The sequence below is a fragment of the Rattus rattus genome, chromosome 3, assembly GCF_011064425.1.
Source record: "Rattus rattus isolate New Zealand chromosome 3, Rrattus_CSIRO_v1, whole genome shotgun sequence".
Lineage (NCBI taxonomy): Eukaryota > Metazoa > Chordata > Mammalia > Rodentia > Muridae > Rattus > Rattus rattus.
Window position 1 is genome coordinate 62683404 of NC_046156.1, and position 20766 is coordinate 62704169.

Genomic DNA, 20766 nt, shown 5'->3' on the forward strand with positions numbered 1-20766 from the left:
CTGACACCATCCCATGAGCCCACACTGAATGAAATAAGAAAAAACACAAGCAGACTATCTGCTTTGGAGTTATAAGCAAGCAGCCTCCAGCTACCACCATGACGGGCTTGCCTTCCTCACCAACATGGCCTGTGCCCCCTGGTCATAAGAAAAGCCAAGAATATGGAATCCACCCCATTTTTGATCTCCACCACACTAAGATTTTGCTTCTCCCTGAAGCCACACACACAGTATCTTCACAATGCCATGTGTGTGCATGTGTGCGTGCGTGCCTGCCGGTCTGCTTGTCTGTCTGTCCCAGGCTGACCTCAAACTTCTGAACCCGCTGGAATTGCAGCCATGTGCTGCCATGCTCTGACTTCCTTTGTAGACTATTAGTGGCTGTGCTAAGAGAAGGGTTGAGGGACTGTGGGGTGAGCTGTGAGATTTGACCCATGGCTGCAGTTTCTCTTCTGCCCTTGTATGTACCCCTTTCCTCACCCTCGACACCTTCCTCCTCTTAACTCCCGACTTCTTTCTCATTTTCTCTGTATTGGTGTAGAGGGGGCCCTGTGCACTTGCCAAGTGTTTTGCCACTGAGCTACATCCCCAGCCTGACTTTGTACAACTCTGACCTGAGGCCAGATCGTAAATGGAGAGGGGCAAGTTTCTGAGGGCTGGCAGAGAGGAGCTGCCAACAAACAGTGCTCAGTAAGGAAACCACAGCACGTGATCCCTGTGAGCCAACAGCAGTTCTCTGGAAGGAAACTGACTTTCAGACCTGCTGGATGGATCACTGCTGCAGCGTGTGATACTGCTGGGGGCTTCACCTCAGCTAACACATGGCTCGGAGGGGGCAAACGGTCAGTGTCTGGTCAGCATCCAGTCAGCGTCCATGGCTCTCTCCTTTCTGCCATTGTGACCCTCTTTCCTGCCTATAAAATGGTATCCATCCCGTCCCACAGGGTTGATGGAGAATAAGGAGGTGAACATTACAGGGTTGGACAGGACCGCAAACAGCAATGGTAGTATCAAGGCCAGCTCCCAGTGTCCTTGAAACTACAGGAACCCAACCCTAGAGGGGCATAGCTAGAGACAGGGAAAGGCCTCCTGACCAGTCAGCGCTTGCCTCTGCACTCACCTGCAGATGGTTTCCCCTGGGCTTGACTGAAGAACATTCTAGAATTAAGCCCCAAAGATGAGCAGAAGAGTAGGATCCTGAAGTTATGGACAAGGTCTGAATACAGGGAGGGCTTGGCCTTCCACCAAAGTTTTGCTAAGCCGGAGTCCCTCTCTCCCTCCCTCCCCTTCCCAGTGTGAGCACCCTACTCTCAGCCTTCCACAACTCATAGTTGATGCTTTCAAATGTTTTTCTTTATTTAGACAGAAAAGGCCAACTCTTTAAAAGTAAAACTCAGTAAATAAGTTAAGTGTAGAGAAGTGTCAGAGATTGATTTCCCCTTCTTGCCCTTCACCTCCCACTCCCACCCCATGTTCTTCTCTCTAAAACCTCTTCCTAAAGAAAATGATCAGGTAACAAACCCCTTTAGCCCTCCCGGTACCCTTCCCCCAAAATACCCAATTACCCCCAAAGCAAAAGGAGAAAAATCAAGAGAGGGAAAAAAAAAAAAAAAAGAATCCAAGGGTAACATTGTCTAAACTCCCAGACAGAGAGATGGCAGGGTCTGGCTGGGTGGGCTAGTTAATGCCCTGGTGCTCATGGTATTTACATGGAGGGCCAGCAGAGACTGTAAACATTTTTAGGGATTCAGGGGAAGGTCTTTTCCTCATGAAAAAAGGGTCTCTGTGACTGACTGGCAGAGAGGCAGTCCTCAGGGCCCCCACATCCTCCTTGGAGGGGGCCCTTAGGGAAGGCAGTGAATTTTAGGGCTGGGAGCCCGGGATTTGGAGATATCCTACCTCTAGGTGAGGGTGGAGGGGAATGTGGGAACCAGCTTCTGAGAAGGCCATGCCGTGGAGGAGAGGCTAGGTGAGGGCGCTTGGGAAAGAGAATGCCCTGCTGCCCTCCTGGGCCTCCACAGCTACTTCAGGCCCACTGAGGGGAGGCAAGTGTGAACAGTGGTTACAGAGCTCATCTCAGGAGCCTTAGCAGAAGGCAGATGCCCCTGAACCTTCAAGCCTATTCCTCACTTCCTCACAAAAGGCCAAAAGGGCACCGGGGAGGAAATAGGCTCTTGGAGGCAGGGAGGCAAAACTGGCCCTCCAGAGAGGCAAGATGGTGGGAATGAGCCAGGTCCTAGGCCCTTTGGGCCATGAAGCAGCTTTTGCCCCAAGTCCAATCAAGGCCCAGGGCAGATGTGCAGAGAAGGCCAGGGCCAGTCATAGGAAGAGGGTACGAAGTGCCCCTTCCTCTGGTATCTCCAGACCTGTGAAGGAAGGAAATAGAGGTGAAGCATGGGGAAGGTGGCTAGTACTGGTCACGGGGTCCGGGTAAGGCTGGGGTGGCAGGGAGTGATGGCACCTACGATGGGGCTACCTGAGAAAGGCAGGCATTGGAAAGGCCTCGGCCCAACAGACCCATCTGCTCACCTCCCCATCCCTTCAGCTTTGAGGGCATAGAGCAAGAACAGAGAAATGGGGAAGGCGGTATGGAACAACACAGAAACTGAAGCTAGTGGGAAGAAACAAGTCAAAAATGACCGGAAGATAGAGCTAGATGAGGAGAGAAGCAAAGAAATGAGACAAACAGGCAGGCAGAGGTAACTAGAAGGAAGAAGGGGTGCATGGATTAGACAGACACCTGGAGAGAGGGAAGCATCCCCAGAGACTTGGGATGACTCAAGAGAGGCTTAGGGATTGGAGTCTCATGGGGTGACACCACTCCCAGCCCTTAGTGTTCTCATTCCTCTTTGGAAAGGAACAAAGGAAGCAAGAGAACAATGCACGAACCACAGACCACAGTCACCAACCACTGTTGACCAGCACATCCCGCGAGCTGCCCCGGCCCTGAGCCTGGGCTGGGGGGCGTTTCCCGCCATAGCCCCTCCCCAGATAACAAACAATTGGCTCCAAAGACAACACGCTTGTTCCATGCAACTTACAGGGGCCCGGAGCAGGGGTCCGGGATGGGGGCTTCAGCCGACAATGACACGGACCCTGGGCTGGGGGCCCCCAGGGTGGGGGGAGTTAAGCAGCCAGGATTGGGGGGAAAGGGGAGAAACAGAAATGTGGGTATTGTTCTTGGGTTGTGATTTTTCAAGGTTTGGGCCAAGGGAGATTAAACAAATCAAAGGTAGGTAGGGCTACAGGTCTGTGCCCCAAGGTTGGGTGGCAGCCTACAGTGGGCTGAGGGCTACTTAGTACAATTCCACTTCCTCCTCTAAGCAAAGCCACGCCCACTCCCACCTGCACTGTGTTCTGCTGCGGCCCTGGGAAAATCAGCTGCAGTTCAGGGCAATGGGAACGGATCTGTCTCCACTTCTCTGGAGATCAGGTCTCAAAACCAAGAGGCTCTACAACCCTCCAGTTCTCCAAACCAGCCTCCTAGCCCCCAAAACCTACTCTTACCAATTCCATCCACCCAAAAGAAAACCAGAAAGAGAAAGACACAGACACATGAACGCTGACCAGACAAACAAGACCAGATACTGTGGAAAACTCCAGTAGACACAGGTGTAGACTTGGATCTCTCTGGGGTGCTTTTGTGTGTGTGTGTGTGTGTGTGTGTGTGTGTGTGTGTGTGTGTGTGTGTGTGTGTGTGTGTGTGTGTGTGTGTGCGCGCGCGCGCGCGCGCGCGCGCGCACGCACGTGCATGTACATATGCACACACAGAGGCATATGTGGGTGGGAGACACAACTATAGTGGGGGGAGTGGCCCGGATCTCAATCCTCATGTCTAGCGTCAGGGTGAGGTGGGTGGTAGTGGGAGGGTGGGACATTTACCTAAGGGGTCTGGCTGCAGTGTGTGGATCCTGACACTGAGGTCACAGAACAAGAGCAGCACCCACCTGAAGCCCTTAGTAGGGTCTGTTTGCATCCTTAGGCCGCTTTAGCTGGACTTTGAGGCGCTTCATGCCAATCTGGAAACCGTTCATAGCCTGGATCGCAGCCTGGGCGCTGGCCGGATTGTCGAAACTCACAAAGCCTGGGGCGAGAAGGGCATGAGGCCTGGCCCAGCCCTACATCGCTGCCCACCACAGGGCCAGAGCTTGCTTGGTTTCCCAGCACCACCCTTCTTCTTCCGAGCAGCTCTAATACCACGAAACCAGCCTGGCACATAGTAGGCATTCAGAAATAGTTTGTTGGTGATACATTTAATGGGTGAATCCAGTCCAGCCATTCACACAAACTAGGATGTACTTTCCAGTATTTTGAAGGGTGGGCCCTTCCTCAGTCTGAGAGCTCTCAGAAACATTCTTTTTGGAAATCCTGTAAGAGGCTTTTGAAACAAGGGACTGTGGCAAGCTTCCAAAGAACAGGAAAGCAACAGAAAGAAACCCATGTCCTTTTGAAATCCAGTATCTCCACATTACCTGAAATGGAGTTGGACTGTGTGTGTGTTTGCATGTGTGCGTGTGCATGTATGTATGAGTGTGCATGCGTGTATGTATGTGTGTGTGTGTGTGTGTGTGTGTGTGTGTGTGTGTGTGTGTGTTGACAGAACCTAGGCCCTCATGCCACTAAATGTACTCAGATCTCTGGAGTACATGTCTCGCCCCAAGGCTGGTTCTTAAGGAGGAAAGTGAGGCCGTGGTTTCTCCGGAGGAGATAGGCCTGAGTGGCACCTGTATGGGGTGGTGGGTGTGTCAGTGACAGTTCTTGTGTGGCCTTGGATACGAAGGCTTTCAAATACAGAGTTCACTGAGACCCTAAAATGCCTTCAGATGTGACGATCTTAGTTCTAAGAGTTCAAACAAAAATGTCCATACTCTGTCTTTTGGATCATCATATTCTTACCAAAACATTTGCTCTGATTGGTGGCCCGGTCAACAAAGACTTTGGCTGAGATGACATGACCAAAAGGGACAAACATCTGGAGGATCTCGGAGTCTGTGAACTCCTGGGGCAGGTGGTAGATGAAGATGTTACAGCCATCAGGGCCTGGGTGGCAGCAGAGACAGAACGGATAGCTCAGAGACTGGGAAGTGTAGACTGGACGGGCAGAGGTGGGGGGAGAGCAGCCACCAATCCTGGCCCCCAGCAGTGTGGGCCAGGGTTCCCCACTCTGTCCGTCCTCACACACAGGCCCAGAGCTTGGGAAAGAGCCATCGGGAGTACCCGAGCCCACAACATGGCATTCTTATTCCTGTAGGTTTTCAGCTATCAGACCCTGCCCAGGCTGGCACCTTCCCGCTGCTGCTGCTGCTGCTGTTGCTGCTGCTGCTGCTGCTGTTGCTGCTGCTGCTGCTGCTGTTGCTGCTGAGGTGGTGGTGGGGGCTGCTGGGCAACCAGGGCTGGAGGCTGCGGGAACGCAGGTGCAACCAGGCTGTAGGCTGCAGGGTAGGCTGCTGGGGTGGTGAAGACAGAGAAAGCTAATGGGATTGCCCTGACTCCTCACAGGTAGCCTTGCCTCCCTCCTCAGCCCAAACCAGTGGGATCCATAGGCTGAGAAGATGTCAGGGAAGAGGCTTCCTCAGACCAAGTCCTGGGTGTGTGCCACTCTCACAAGCACAGCGTCTCAGGAAGGCCTGGGGGTGTGGTTGGCAGGGAGCAGAGAAGCTCAGACTGTAGTTCCTAGATGGATTTCCCCAGGCTAGTCCGCCCACCTGGGCAGGGCCTGGGCTAGAGAGCCTCACCTGTGTAGTGCTGCATTCCTGCGTAGGCCTGCTGGAGAGGGTCCACAGGGGCTGCAGGGCTCTGGGCTGCAGAGAGCATCACAAGCCATGAGTGGGTCTGGGGCATAATGGGAGCCTCACCAGCACTTCTCTCAGCAGACAGAGCCTCGTCTGGGGGTGGGGGAGACGAAAAGGGTAACGCATGTGGCAGTAGGAAAGGGGGAAGAGCCCAGTGTTGGGGAAAGTCTGTGACTGACATGCCACTCTGTCACATTGCTTCGCCTCTCTAAGCCTCAGCTGCCCTAGCCAAGAGCCCAAAGAATGCCGGGGGCTCAGGAGCGCATGCCTTTAATTCCATACTCAGGGAGGCAGATAGGCAGATCTTTGTGAGTTCAAAGCCAACCACACAGAGAGACCCTGTCTCAAAAACCACTTTCAAAACAAAACAGAAAGGAAGGAAGGAAGGAAGGAAGGAAGGAAGGAAAGAAAAGAAAAGAAAAGAAAAGAAAAGAAAAGAAAAGAAAGGAACCCGAGGAGCATGTCCGCCCAGGAAGAGAGCAAGAAAAAGCACCTTAAACCCTGAGGTTGGAGAGGGGAGGTGTACCATGGCTGCCAGCAATGGGAGTAGTGACCGGATGGCTGATGGAGCAAGGTGGGCAGGCAGAGAGCCCCACCTGGGTAAGGGTGAACCCCGTTGGGATAGAGAGCATCAGGGGCAGGCTGCCCCGTGGGCTGGGTGGGCACTGGGCTGTAGCCGTTGACGCCCAAGGCAGCAGGGATGGCAGAGACCGGCGTGGCAGCAATGGCAGGAGGGGTGCTGGTTCCTAGGAAGGAGAACATGACAGCAACGGAGCAGAGAGACGGGCACACAGACGCAGAGAACCAGTAGGCAAAGCTGGGGGTGGGGGGACAGAGTGGAGCAAACAGACCCTCCTCTGATCCCTGAGCACCTCCTGCACCCCATGGCTTCCCCTAATCACGGCCACCATGCTGTCATTCCCTGCCCAGCTGCATTTGTCCCCAGCCCCGTCCACCTAGTCCGCCTAGCATAGGCCTTACCTGAGGATGGAGTGATGGGGGTGGCGATGAGGCCATTGGCATTGATGGCAGCCATGTGCTGCATCTGCACGGCAGCCATGGTGGCCATAGGGCTGAGGTAGGCACTGTGAGCTGCTACCAGGGCCGCCTGCTGCTGCATCAGCTGTGGGACGGGAAGAGGAGAGTAGGCCCCGCCCCCAGCACGCGCTCTAACCCCTGCTTTGGTGTCGAGAGGGTGGGCCCGAAAGGACGAAAGGACGTGGAGCTGAGCAAGTCTAGTACTGGGGGTGGGAGGGTGTGCTTACGGCCTGGGTGTAGGCGCTGTAGGCTCCAAACTGGAGGGCGATAGGGCTGAACATGCCCAGCTGGGTAGCCACCTGCTGCATCCGGCGGAGACCTCGCTCCTTCTCTGTGTCAGCAAACTTTACCACCAGGCTGGATGAGGCACCCTGGGCATGGGCCCCACATGTCACAGGAAGAGTCAGCGTCTGCTCCCTGGGGGGCCTCGTCTTGCCTCAGGCCTCCTTGGGAGCACAGCCATTACAAATGGGGAGATCCTAATCCCGCCATCTCCCTGCACTGGGATATGTAAAAGGCTAGATAGAATTGAGGAATGCGAAATTAAGTGAAAAAAACAAAACAAAACAAAACCCCCAAAACTGGACAGACCGTGGACATAGAGCGGATTGCGCTGACAGTCCACAGTGGATTAGCAGTGGGGAATGTTAATCTGACGGCTGTTCCATCTCCCTGCCATGATTCTGGACCCACGCCCAGGTCTCATGGAGTGCCCAGTGGGTAACACATCACACTTTAATGTTAGCTGGAGCCAAATCAAATCTAAATCGGAACATTTGCAAGTATTGTTACAGAGTCCTAGACTCTGAGAGGCGAAGGGGCCCAGCTGACTCAGCTCTCTGTCGATGCCTGAACTTTGAGTTGCGAGAGGCCCGCGTTTGTTGGAAGAAGCTAGCTGGCTCCGGCTGGAATTCCAGCTCACATTCAATTGAACGAACACTAACACTTAGGGACAGCAGTATCAACACGTGCTGAACAGGGCCTCTAAACCAGGGTCCTGACACCACAGAAGGTGAGGAGGAGCTGAGAGGAGGAGGCTGGAGATAAGCGAAGGGAATTGGAAGTAAAGTTGAAGAGTAGCTATGGGAGGGTGGTGTTTGATTCGCTGATTCTTTTGGAAAAACTAAAAAAAAAAAAAAAAAAAAAAAATAGAAGTCCTATCCTGAATGGAATTCTGCCCTGTGCCAGGGGCCTGGCAAGTGGGCCAGCTGGAGAGAGAGACAAGGAAGGGGACTGGGGCTCACCGGTAGAGTCCGGCTGCTGTGAAGAGTGTTAATGGCTGCCTGGGCCTCAGCATGAGTCTGGAACTTCACAAAGGCACAGCCTAGATAAGTGGATGGGGTGGAGGAGAAGAGGGGTGAGTGCTTACCATGAAGGCACCCTACTGGGTCCTGCGGAGAAGGGAGAAGATGAAGGGCTACCTTTGCTGGTACCGTCTGGCCCCCGGAGCACAGTGCACTCGTCTATAGTCCCAAATGGTTCAAACATCTTCCGGACATCCTCATCTGTCTGCTGCTTTCCTAGCATCCCCACAAAGAGCTTCCGGTCTTCTGGGAGTAGGGCATAGGAGGGGAGGAATGTACAGGGTCTCCCGGCCATGTTCCCAGCGCTCCACCTTCACATATACCCGTTGCTCCTGACACTACCTCCCCCATCCCGGGGAACAGCGGCTCCAGGGTGTAACGAACTGATAGTTGGGAATTAGAGTTCAATAACATGCAGTATTCCGCTCTGAAGGACTTGAACTCTACTTGGCCTGTTTTGTAATCTCTACAAACCAGCCAGATCTCACCCCCTTACCACCCACTCCTTAACCCCAACCTTAGCAGATAATTCTTTAGCATTACCAGACTTCCTTCCTCAAGAAAGGTTGTCCTTCAGCTCCATCAAGCCCTGGGCCTGGGGGTAGGAGAAAAGGGGCTAAATCCAAAGTTATAGAACCTACCTCCTCGACTCTCGCTGTCGGCTGGCTTGACCTGGATCGGCCTGTTCATCTATAGGAGAGAAAAGAAGGAAGCTGCCAGGGCCTCCTTGGAGCATCCAGGAGCCCTCCCCAGACTGAAGGGAGAGAAGTTGCCTCAGTCCTCTAAGTTGATGGGAAGGAAAGGTAGGGCCAATCTTATCTAGAATTCAGACCTAAAGGGATTAGAGGTACTGGGGAGAGGGGATGTGTTGGAAGATGTTCATGGGGGTACAGCTCTGGGCTCAGGTTGACCTCAGAATGCCTGGGTCACCTATAGGTGTTGCTCTTAGGTGAGAAAGGCCTGCTCTTAGGACCCAGGTCTTAAGTCAGAGCTCAACCAACAAACTGATCAGCCAGAGCTGCGTCCATTCTGCAAAGTAGGAACAAGCAGAGGCTATCTCATGGAGAACCCCCAAGGAAAGCTGAGGGAGACCCCACTGAGGCCCAGAATTCCTTCTGACCACTGGAGGTGTGTCCGCCTCTCTTTCTGCTCCCCTACACCCCTTGACCCCAGGGGGAAGGCACTCGGGCAGCACAAAGGGAGCAGATGCCCAGTCTCCGTGGCAACGGGAGAATGCGCACCATGGCAACCGCCCACTCAGCCTGATTTATCCGTCCCCGTCGCCCTGGCGACCGTGGTGACGTCATCACTTCTGCTTCTCCACACACATCGGAGGACTGAAGGGGGGTGGGAACAGGGTATGCGCGGGGTAGGGTATTGGGTGGGGGCTGGGAGATGGGGGAGGGGCCCAAGAAAGCTTCCTGGTCCCAGAGAGAGGTACCTGGAGTGAGTCCTGCAGGGGCCATACTGTTCTGGTTTCCTGTATCCCGCCTCCACAACCAATCCTTGCTATCTGAAGAGCTGAGAAAGCGCTCACGGAGCGCTGAAGGAGCGGAGGCTATCCCGCTCCTTTGCAGTCATCTTCCCTGACTCGGAAGTACTCCAGAGCTCTATCTATCCTCTCCCTGACACCCACAGTATCACCCTTTGTTCAGTCTCCAGTGTGGGCCGAAAATTTTCTAGTTCTATTCTCTGTGTCTTGTTTGGTGAGTGAACTTGGGAAATACTCCCACAGGTTGATCTCCTTAACCAAGATGGCGAGCACAAGTAGTGGAAAGTGGAAGAAGCATACAATGTTCTGCCTCTGAACTTCTTTTGCTATTGAGGACTCTGGCTGCTTGGGTCACACCCAGTCAGTCCCCTCACTCATGTGATGGTGGGACAGTCTTAATTCTAGAGACCAAAAGCATAAACAAGGCATTCATTTACATGCCTAGGGTGCTCTAAGGAAAGTCACTTAACTGAGAGAAGCCCTGCCCCTCACTAGCTGTGCCCCTCCAGGCTCCAACTTTCTCATCCGTTAAACAAGAGGATAGACCAGGAAGGCTGCAGTCCAATGCTGCTCAACTCTGGTGCTCTTGAATTTGGAGACCTTGAGTTAACATGGAGAGATACAGAAATACCGCTCCTGGCTGGACTCTGCCAGCCAGGTGTTCACAGCCTTGGATCAAACCTGAGGCTCATATCCAGTGATATTCCTCCCCCAGCCTGCCCTCCCCCCAAATCTCTGGATCTGAGAGCAGCTGGTGGGGGGTGGGAGGGTCACAGTCACATAAATCCTCCTGCCAATCTGGGATTATCCTATCTGAAATTCAATCTCCTAAAGTGTGTGAGTGTGTGTGTGTGTGTGTGTGTGTGTGTGTGTGTGTGTGTGTGTGTGTGTGTGTGTGTGTGTGTGTGTGACGCACGCTTGTCAAGAGAGGTCTGTGGGGTAGAAAGTTATGGCCAGTCACCTCTTCTGTACTGTCGCCAAAACAAGAAACTCCCTCCTAGGCACCACAACAGCTAACCACATCCATCCCTCAAGATGGCGAGTCAGTCAGAATCAGGGCCACAGAATAGGGCAATCTTAGACTGGCACTTTGCCCGCCCTAACAAGTCTCTGAGAAGTTGCTGTTCTCTCAGAGGCTGAGAACCTGGGAGAGAAATGAGGTGATACCCGCCCTGCGCAGGCTTCCAGAACAAAAATAGCATATCAATAAATACCCACAGCTGATGCGCTTTCGCACGGAGAAACAGCACAGACCACATTATGGATCTTGTGGCCAGAGCTCCCCACCCCCAACACCCTCACACCCTCACAGAGGACTTCTCAGTACTCCCGGCGCCCATTTTCAGTCCTCCCTCCCTGGCCTGGCACTTCCTGTGGGAAGTCAGCTTGTTAGCTCACCTGGGCACACCTGCCCCCTCCCCTGAGTCCAGCTGTGCTGTGTTACCTGGCAACCAGGCAGGCCTCTACCCTAGCTTCCACCCACCGGGTGATAAGCCCTCCCCAGGGTTGCCGGAAGAAGGAGGGGCTATTTATACTCCAGCCAGGGATCTCTGATCTGCTTCCCCTAACAGGACCACTGTTCAGGTCCCTCCCACTCATTAACAGTCAAGATCCCACCTCTAAAAAGAGCTCATTCTCTCACAAAATCTAACTCTCTTGGGGGTGCAGGTCTGGAGCCCTGCCCCTCCTGGTTCCACAGTTGAACCTGGTGTCCCAGAGACCACCATCCCCGCCTCAAGATCATGGGAAGACCCACATCTTGAGAGTGGGAGTTTGATCCAGAACAGATGGGGGAGATAAACCAGGCAGAGGCGTCCCTCACAACCAAAACTTCTAAGAGGCCACACCCTACTCAGAATGGATCCTGGGACCTGGGAACCATCCCGGGGACTCTCATTGGAGGGGAGTGGGGTTCAACAGCCACAGGCCAGCCTGAAACATCATCTAATCTGGGTGCACCTTCTAGATTGTGGGTGATAAAAGGGGGAGCAACACAAGCAGTCTAAAACTACACAGGTTAAAATAGACCTCGCAGGAGGGTTTGGAGATTAGACAGGAGCAGAAATGTGCTGACAGAACTGTCATTGGCTGACACCCTATATACACACATATACACATATACCTCTCTCTCTCTCTCTCTCTCTCTCTCTCTCTCTCTCTCTCTCTCCTCTCTCGGAGGCCCCTTGGTAAGGCACAAAGGTGAAATTTGACTATAGATATCTATCTCTTCCCTTAACTGACCTGAGTCAGTTTTCTCAACCCATTTGAGTGATTTCCCCCCCACCCCCTAGAAGAACAGAACCCCTCATTTCCTAATAGAAACTTTATCAGTACCCCCTGGATTCTGTCTACTGTGGCAAACACTAAGTAGGAACTTAGTGTCACTTGGGAAGTCTGGAGCAGAATGACAGAGCCATTCTTACCAGAGAGCCTTTTCTGACTCCTACGCCCAGCCCTCTGTCTTCTCAGGACCGAGTTTTACCTGAGCTTCACAGGTGCTGGAGAAGACAGATGCGGGGGACATGTCCCTAGCTGGTACTGTGCTTTTGGGGCTTCCGGTCACCCTCACACTGCCAAGTCCTTACTCTGGTCTCTTTTGGACTCTTTCCCCTGACTCTCCAGTTCCCGTAAGGGTTCTGAAATGAGGAACGGGAACACAACAGCAATGGAGGTAAAACCTGATTTGTGAGGGCCTCTAGAACAAAAGAGGAGGAAGCTGGGACCGGACAGCTCACACATCTCCCTAATCTCATCAAAGTAGATCAAGGTTCTACACTACAGTGTTCACATGCATGTGCACATGAACAAGCACATGCTTACTCTAGACCCCCGTGCCAGTTCACACCAGTTCACACCAGTTCACACCCATGCCGCCCTCCACTCTGCGCAATGGCTGTTCCTGTTGGTGGGGAACAACAGGAACTGTAAGATACTATAAGACAGTTGGGAGGGGCTGGAGGGAACCTCAAGAGAGTCTAAAGTTGGGGGAATATAAGTAGCTCTGTTTCTTATATCCCCACCCCATCTGTTTTGCCTGTTTCCTCTCAGGAGGATGGGTGGCCAGTACCATTCTCTGTCCCATGTGGGGAAGAAGTAGAGGCTAGAACAGATGTCTCCAGTCAGTGCTGGGCAAAGGTTCGCTGTGGGCACTGAAGCTTCAGGAAGGGTTTCCTGGGACTCAGTCTGAGAGAAAACAGAAGCAGATAGATGGCCAAAAGGACCAAGAGGCTTCTTGGTGCCCATTCTCAGTTACCGACCCAGGCTTGTACAAAGCTGGCTCAGAAGAAGAAACAACAACAAAATGTTGCTTTGCAGGAGGGAAGCCACCTCAGCACCACCTTTGCTCTCCTGACTTCCCTGGGCACACTTGGTAGGGTCAAGCCTGATCTTCCACGATGGCATCAGCTCTGCTCTTGCCTGCTGTCCCCAAACTCATGTCCACTCCAGACCTTGATCTACTTTGATGCCCTGTGACTGTGTTTCAGAGTGCTTCCTGGGAGACAGGCAGGGCAGCCTGTGTGATCTCAGAAAGCTGCACAGAACAGTCAGGCAGGCCCCGCTGCCTGTTCTTGGACCACAGCACCCCTCCCCCATCTCATAGCCACCCAGCCTGCCTTAGCCAGCACCACAAAAGAGTGCCTGGCTGCCTCTTGCTCCCTCTGACACAGGTGTCCAGTCTCCTCTACCTTCCTCCCATACAGCTAAGTCCTCCCTCTTGCATGGCCTGGGGACAGACCGGGACGTGGGGGAGGAGCTGAAATGTGTACCTAGGAAAGGTCCCAGTCACTCCACCAACCATTTTTGTTTCACACATCTACAGAGGGAAGGAGATGATGCTACAAGGACTTCCTGGTGATGAAGAGGCGGACCATGGCTCAGTGTCCTGGGAGGGTGGTGGGTCTGCAGCTGCTCCTAAGGCTTCTCTCAGCCCCGTGACCCTGCAGAGCACAGAACTCACCCCTGGGAGAGTCTTCTGTTCGTGCAGGGCACTCTGGGCCTTCAGGGCTGAATCGCGAGCACAGTACGTCAGGAAAGCACATCCTGAGGATACACATGCAGAGAGACAGTGTCTGGTGAGTCTTCAGGTTTCCCTTCCCAAGGGCTTCCCTGGGAGACCAAGGACCTGGAGGGGTATTTCCCCTTCTGGACATCTCTGCCTGCTGGGCTTGGGAAGGAGGAAGCATTTACCTAGAGGGATAAAAATTATACCCTATCTCTGGGTTGGTCAGGGACCTGGAGGTGAGGGACATGGAAGAGCATTTGATCTGTTCAGAGATGGGACTGGGGCAGGAAGAGCTGTAATCTCCAAACAGGTAGGGCAATATTGTGCGCTGGCGCTCTCTCTCTCTCTCTCTCTCTCTCTCTCTCTCTCTCTCTCTCTCTCTCTCTCTCTCTCTCTCTCTCTTTCCTTTCCTCCCTCCATCTTGACCACCATCACCCTCTCTTACATTTTCCCTACTTCTCGAATCTCCCAGACTCCACCAGAGACAGGTGTGCAGAGTGCGCGGAGAAGGAAGAGGGGGTGGGTGGGAGCGACAGTCGGAAGTGCTTTTACCTGGGCCCAAAGATTTCAGGGAGGTAGTGTGGCCCTGGGTTCCCAGACCCTGGAGCTCTCCAAGTGCTGATTCCAGGCCAGCCCTGCTTAGCAGCACAGCGCTTGGAGAGACCTCGGGAACCTCTTCCTAGTAACTTTCCAAGTCCGATAAACCGTGTCCATTCTCTCTTCTCGACGCCCCTCTCCTCCGCGCCTTCACCTTAGTCCTGGGTTGCCCTGGCTTGGCTGTAGCCACTCTTTCTAGGTTAAACACACCTGTCCAGCCATCTCAACATTATCGGGGGCTTCTCTCATTGTCCATCTCGATCCTTTCCTAAAATTTCTTCTAACCCTTCTGTTAACCCCATACCATCAACTCCCTCCTCCATCTCTCGTGCAGAGTTCCCCTTAGTTTTTCACCCTACGGTCCCTGACACTCAACTGGGTTCTCATTTAGGTCCTTTATCCAGTCCCCCAGGCCCTGAGGGACTTCCAAACCAGCCCTTTCCAGCCACTCCATCCCTCCAACTTCCTCCATCCTTTGGCCTCCCAGGCCACTCAGTGCCTCCTCTCCAGCCTGGCCTGACCCCTCACCCTTGTGCAGCCCGGTGTACTTGTCCTTGATGACAGTCAGCTCGAAGATCCGACCAAACTGCTCGAAGATGGGCTTCAGGTCCTTTTCCTCCAGATGCCTCGGGATCTGCCCCACAAACAGCTTGATGGCATCCGGCTCCTTCATTGGGGCGGCCCAGGAGGAGGGGCCGGGGGAACAGGGAGAGGCCCAAAGACAAGGGAAGCTGCCCAACCAGGAGGCAGGTGGTAGGGCCCAGGGGCCCAGCAGGGCCGGCTTTCCCCTTGGCCCCCAACCACAGTGCTGAGCAGAGGAGGGCCCTTCACACAAAGGAGTCCTGGGGAGTTGAGGGCTAGGGGTCAGGGGTCTAGGCAGACACTATCAGACCACCAGGGGGCATAGCCCAAGCAAAGGATCTCCCTCCCAGAGATCTGGCAAATATCCCAGGATGAGGGTCAGGGCAGCCAAGCCCTGGGGCGTTTGGGTAGTAGCTGGAGCTCAGAGGGCGGGGAGCAAAGGCACAAATGCCAAAGGAGATGGAATAAGAGTCAGAAGAGGGAGATAGGAAGGAGGCTGAGGGGCTAGGGGCCTGCTATAGTTGCCAGCAGCGTCATGAGGGGGTCCCTGCTCCTGATGTTGGCTTCCTAGGGAGGACACCTCCCTTGTGGCTGATCCTTTTGCTGGGTCCGAAGATCCCTGATGCCAAATGCTTGATCTCTGATGGCGGCAGGGTTCCGGGGGTCCCTTCTGCCCTGCCCCCTTCAAGTTCTCCCTTGACCCCCCCTCCTACCCCCACCCTGTATGGTTCCCCCGCTTGGGCTGCTGCGGGCTACTCCCGACACTAGGGCTGCCTGCTTTCCCGGTCACCTGGGTCCCGGAGCTCTGCTCTCCGGACGCGCTCTCCTCAACAAAAACCTCCCCCCTCCACACCCCCCTCCCCACTCCCACCTCCTTTCCCCTGACATCAGTGATGTCAGTCTCAGGGGTGGAATACAAATTCTCTACCCTGGAGAGAGACGCACAACCCGGGCAAGAGCCACGCCCTCTTTCTATCTCTATTCTCCGTGACTCCCTTTCCGCCCCAGAAGAGCAGCTGGTCTTGATAACAACCCTTCCCCCATCTTCCTCCCCAATCAGGAGTTGGGAAAGACACTAAGATGGAGAATTTATAGAGGAGCCCTAGGGTGGGGTCCATTGTTCCGGGGGTTGGAGCTGTCCCCGGTGCTGGAAGAGGAAGAGCAGACCCAGGAGATGGAAGCTGGGGGTGGGGAGGAGAGGGCAGCCTGGTCTTTGGGGAGTCTGAAAGTGAGAACCCAAGGAAGGAAACAAGGAAGGGAAAAGGGAAAGAGCAATCCCGCACGCTGAAGAGCAGGGAGAGATGTGTATATGAGGAAGGAAGTGGTCACAGGGTCTAGGGGGAAAGAGCAAAAGTGAGGCGGAGAGGAAAAAATTCAAACGGGTGTGGGAAAGGAGAGAGTCAGTGGAAGTGAGTCAGAGAGAGTCTGCATACTTTTCCAGAAAAAGGAACAAGAGTAGCTTAGCAGCCTGGCATTTTCAGACACCCCCTTCCTTCTCTCTGGAGGTGTTGTGTGTATACTTGGGCAGGGAGGCAGCAGCTGGCAGCAGCTCTCACTTGTACTATGCTTGAAGACCAAGACTCAGTGTCCGACTGTCCCCAGTATCTAGTGTGGTGTCTTGCTCGTACATAGTAGGTGCTTAACAAACGCTTCATGCAAGAGCCCGTGACAAGTGGAGAATCTTGATTCCTTCTGTGGGAACAGGCACAGGCACAGCTGCCAGGCTCCCCTCGGGGGCAGAGTATCCCATTTCTCCTTCCTTTGCTTCCTTTTGTTAGGTTCCTTGGGTGGAACTCAGAATCAGATGAAAGGAGGCAAAAAATACATTAGAAACTACTTTTCTCCTAAACGGTTACACTTCTAAACTTGGTCCTATGTTCCACAGTCTATGGGAAGATGAGCCCTCTGTGCTCCAGCACCACACCTGCCCCGTGTATCTGTTGGCATCAGCTCTCTGTGGTAGCAGTCCTGGTTCACCATCCATCCGCTCCCTTGGCAACTTCCGTATAGCAACCCCTGCTTCCCCTTCTGCCCAGGCTGGAGCTGCGACGTCTCTGAGACGCCTGCATGCATCCTGGGGGTCTCCATTCCTGAGTTATCACAGCGATCAGGTCCCACCACTGGAACTAAAACAACATGTCCTAGGGAGCTTTCCAAATGTGCTAGATTTTCTAACTGGGGAAACACACCGCCTCAGATGATATGGATGAAGAGACTAAAACACAGAGAGTCCAGCCTGGGCAGGGTGGGTCCTGAGGTCAGACGCTGAATGCTCACACCCAGCATTCCTTATGGGAATGAACTGGTGTGAACCTGGCCTTTCTTTCCCTCTGTGCTCATTGAAGCACTGGGTGAGACTTCATGCTTCCTCCTACTGCCCTGTTCCCTAGTGACTTCTTCCACCTTCTTTAATCTGGGTTTCTGTGGCCTGAAGCTACATTGTGTCTGTGTGTATAAATATATATGTGAGCGAAGTGAGTGTATGTTTGCGACTTGATAACACTTCATCGTGCAGACGCCCAGGTCCTCCCAATAGAGTGCCCTAGAATGGGTTGAGAGGATGAGAGGAGACTCCATGATGAGTAGCCTGGAGATGCCATGGGAGTGCCAGGGGACCAGGAAGTAGGAAGCTATAATTCTCCACAGTAACTTTCCATTCACCTGCCCCACCCCCTCTTCTCCTTTCTTGCCTTCTAATTTGATCTTGACATTTATGGAGACGCTAAACAGATCACGCCCTGTGGACGTGGGAGACCCCACGGATGGGCCCACTGATCTCATTACCCTGTGTCTTCTCAGCAGATCTGCCGCCCTGCTGCTCATTCAGGCTTGAGCTTAATCATATTAATTGAAATATTAAACATTCACAAAAATGAATTTCAATGAACCCCTCCTGCTCCTCTTCCCAAGCAGCAACTGGGAGGCAGCTGGAGTCAGCAAAGAACTTTCCGTCCTTTGCTTATGTCCAGTCTGCTGCCGTCAGCCTCAGGGAGGGGAGAGGGTACTCAGCAGACTCTCCTCGCTGAATGGCTATGGGCACGTATCCGCAGTGCTGTCAGTCTGAGGGATAAAGACTAAGGGGCCCTGTGGCTCAGGAGCCCATCGTCAGAATCTTCTCTCTAAGGAATGAGGCTTCAGGCCTTGATTCCCCCAGGAGATTTTCTCTACACACCATCCATAAACTCACTCTTTCCTATTCCTCTGCAGCAAGAGCTAAGTTCTATGTATTAGAACATACATACATACATACATACATACATACATACATACATACATACATAGGTGCTGGACAGAGATGGCTCAGGAGTTAAGACACCGGCTGTTCTTTGAGAGGACCCAGGTTCAACTCCCCAGCACCTGTATCAGGACTGTCAATCACATGTAACTCCAGTTCTAGGAGATCTTATGCCCTCTTCTAGCCTCCACATGCATGTACATGGTACCCAAATATACATGCAGGCAAAACAGCTCTACATACAAAAATAAATAAATCACCTTAAAAATGGGGTAGGAATGGTGGCACATCCCTTTAATCCCAGCTCTTGGGAGGCAGAGGCAGGCAATCTCTGTGAGTTCCAGGTCAGCCTGTTCTACATAGCAAGTTTGACCACAGCCAGAGCTACATAGAGAGACAACAACCCTCCCAAAAGTTCACTGATTTTACGTTGCTGTCATCGTTGTTGTCGTCATCATCATCATCATCATCACCACCACCACCATCATCATCACCATCATCACTATTATTTTACTGTGTGGGGTGAGTGTACCATGGCTTGCATGTAGAGGTCAGAAGACAACTTTGCAGAGTCATTCTTCTTCCCCTTTAAAATTACATTTATTGATTTATGTGTGTGTGTGTGTGTGTGTGTGTGTGTGTGTGTGCTTGCCAGCTTCACAGTGCATGTGTGAAGGTCAAAGAACAACTCTCAGGAGTGGATCCTCTAATTCCTTCCACCTTTATGTAGGATCGAATTTGGGTCTTCAGGCTTGTGTGGTGTTTTACCCACTGAGCATCTTGCTGGCTTGTTTACTGTTAGTTTGTTTTTGGAGGCTGGATCTCGCTATGCAGCCCTGGCTGTCCTGGAACCTGTTACATAGACCATGCTGGCTTCAAGCTCACAAAGACCCTCTTTGCCTCTGCTTCAGGAGTGTAGGACTAAAGGTGTGTGCTTGTTTACTGACATTTTAAGAATTATATATTTGTTTATTTGGGATGGGGTCTCTTGTATCCCAAGCTGGCTTGGAACTCACTGTGTAGGCCAAGATGAACTCCTGGCCTTCCACCCTCCACTTTCCAAGTACTTGAGGTTACAGAAGTGACCCACTGTATGGGGTCTAGCTTGCGAAGTTACTTTCAAACAGTAATGTTATGGAGCTAGGAGTGATAGCACACACTTTTAATCCCCAAATTGGGAAGCAGACATAGGCAAGTCTCTTGTGAGTTTGTGACCAGCCTGGTCTATGCAGTGAGTCCCAGGTCAGCCAGGGCTACAGTGAGACCTTGTTTGGTTTACAAATCATTTTAAAGGGCTGAGGAGATGGCTCGGAGGTAAAGTGTTTGCTATACAAGCATGAAGACCTGAGTTCAGATCCTTAGCACTCACAGAAAATGGTGGCTGCTGTCTTGAATCTCTGCTTTCCTCTCCAGGGCAGCAGATTATGTGGATTCCTGCACCTCCGGGCCTTGCTCTAGATTCACTGTAAGGTAAAGTGGTGCCTGACTAACACTGGACAAGAACCTCTTGTTAATACACGTGCATAGCGCACACACACACACACACACACACACACACACGCACACGCGCGCATATATGTACAACACACACGTATAACATACACATGCACATGAGCACAATACACGCACACATGCACACAAAGATTTTATTTAACCTACTATTTTCACAACACTATTTGAACATGCAGTATATATAAAGTTATTGAGATAGTTTGCATTATTTTCTTCCATTAAGTCTTCAGGATCCAGGGTGTATTTTAAATGTCTGGCAAATCTAACACAGCCGAATTTCAAGCATTCAGGAACTGAGAGACCGTGCCAGACACACTCGCTATAAGTCTATGGATTTTATCTTAACGTCTCCCTCCAACAGAAACTATCACCCTTGGGTGACCTCTGCTCTTGCTGGGAAAACGTTGCTTCTGGCAGATGGCAGCTTATCTCCCTCACTAAAAAAAAAAAAAAAAAAAAAAACAGATAAACAACCTAAATGATTGCTAACCCACATGGGCCCTAGGAAGAGGCTTACAGCCACAGCCTGGTCCACCTGCTTCCGGGCTTGGGATTGTTAACACTGTTTCTGCTGCTTTGGTGGAGGCCTTCAGATCACAGAGATCCCTCCTCGGCCTAACACTTAGCTTTTTTTTTCATGCTGCGTCTTGGCTTAGGCATGGGGTGTGGGGGGTGGGGATGGGTGGGTAATCCCAAACTCTTTTGGGATTCTGTCTCCTGCTTCTCTGAAGGTCTCTGTACCATCTCTCCAAACAGGGAAAGCTTGTGTGTGTGTGTGTGTGTGTGTGTGTGTGTGTGTGTGTGTGTGTGTGTGTGTGTGTCTGTGTTGACAGACAGGCTCCTGCCCTTTCCAGGCAACTATTTTGAGAACGGTGGTTTTATGTTTCACTTACCCTTCTAAATTAGATACTAGAAGAACAAATCTTGCAGCCAGTTAGTTCCCTCTTTTCATATTCAGTTGAGAGCGAGAAAAGTAATTTACAATTTACGAGGAGTCTAAGGTGAAGAGAAAATTAGTCTACCTGAGGAAGTCATTCCCAGGAGGGAAATTCTGCCAAAGCGCTGCCCAGATCGAGCATTCTGAGTTTGAGAATTACAGAGCTTGGCTCCCACCATGCTCTGGGGTGCTTTCATATTTCAGGAATCCAGGACTTCAGTATCTAGTGTCTGTCTATAGAACAGATGGAATGCTTCGGGCCAGAGGGAAGAGG

General features: G+C 52.4%; 1 protein-coding gene across 12 annotated transcripts; it reads right to left on the bottom strand.

The window, feature by feature from the left end:
- Positions 1–1331: 1331 nt before the first annotated feature.
- Celf3 (CUGBP Elav-like family member 3) lies at positions 1332–15671 on the bottom strand. 12 transcript variants are annotated; one of them, XM_032897820.1, is made up of 14 exons: positions 15599–15671; positions 14755–14860; positions 13585–13667; positions 8776–8824; positions 8252–8380; positions 8075–8154; positions 7058–7201; positions 6774–6915; positions 6389–6538; positions 5736–5885; positions 5286–5447; positions 4897–5040; positions 3948–4084; positions 1332–2366 (listed from the first exon to the last, which is right to left on the bottom strand). In XM_032897820.1, exons 4-13 carry the CDS (start codon positions 8822–8824, stop codon positions 3957–3959), a joined length of 1278 nt encoding a protein of 425 aa, XP_032753711.1. In that variant the 5' UTR covers positions 13585–13667; positions 14755–14860; positions 15599–15671; the 3' UTR covers positions 1332–2366; positions 3948–3956. The 12 variants fall into 12 exon arrangements, with proteins under 12 accessions (XP_032753711.1, XP_032753705.1, XP_032753708.1 ...); XM_032897814.1 differs by lacking the exon at positions 15599–15671 and having other exon boundaries at positions 8252–8377; positions 14755–15365; XM_032897817.1 differs by lacking the exon at positions 15599–15671 and having other exon boundaries at positions 5286–5444; positions 5736–5801; positions 14755–15365.
- Positions 15672–20766: the final 5095 nt, after the last annotated feature.

Coding starts and splice junctions, on each gene's coding strand:
- Celf3 (XM_032897812.1), bottom strand. CDS start 14,899: ATGAAGGAGCCGGATGCCATCAAGCTGTTTGTGGGGCAGATCCCGAGG. Junction 8,381..8,775: donor CGACAGCGAGAGTCGAGGAG/GTAGGTTCTATA, acceptor CCCTACTCCCAG/AAGACCGGAAGCTCTTTGTG. Junction 8,155..8,251: donor GCCAGACGGTACCAGCAAAG/GTAGCCCTTCAT, acceptor CCACTTATCTAG/GCTGTGCCTTTGTGAAGTTC.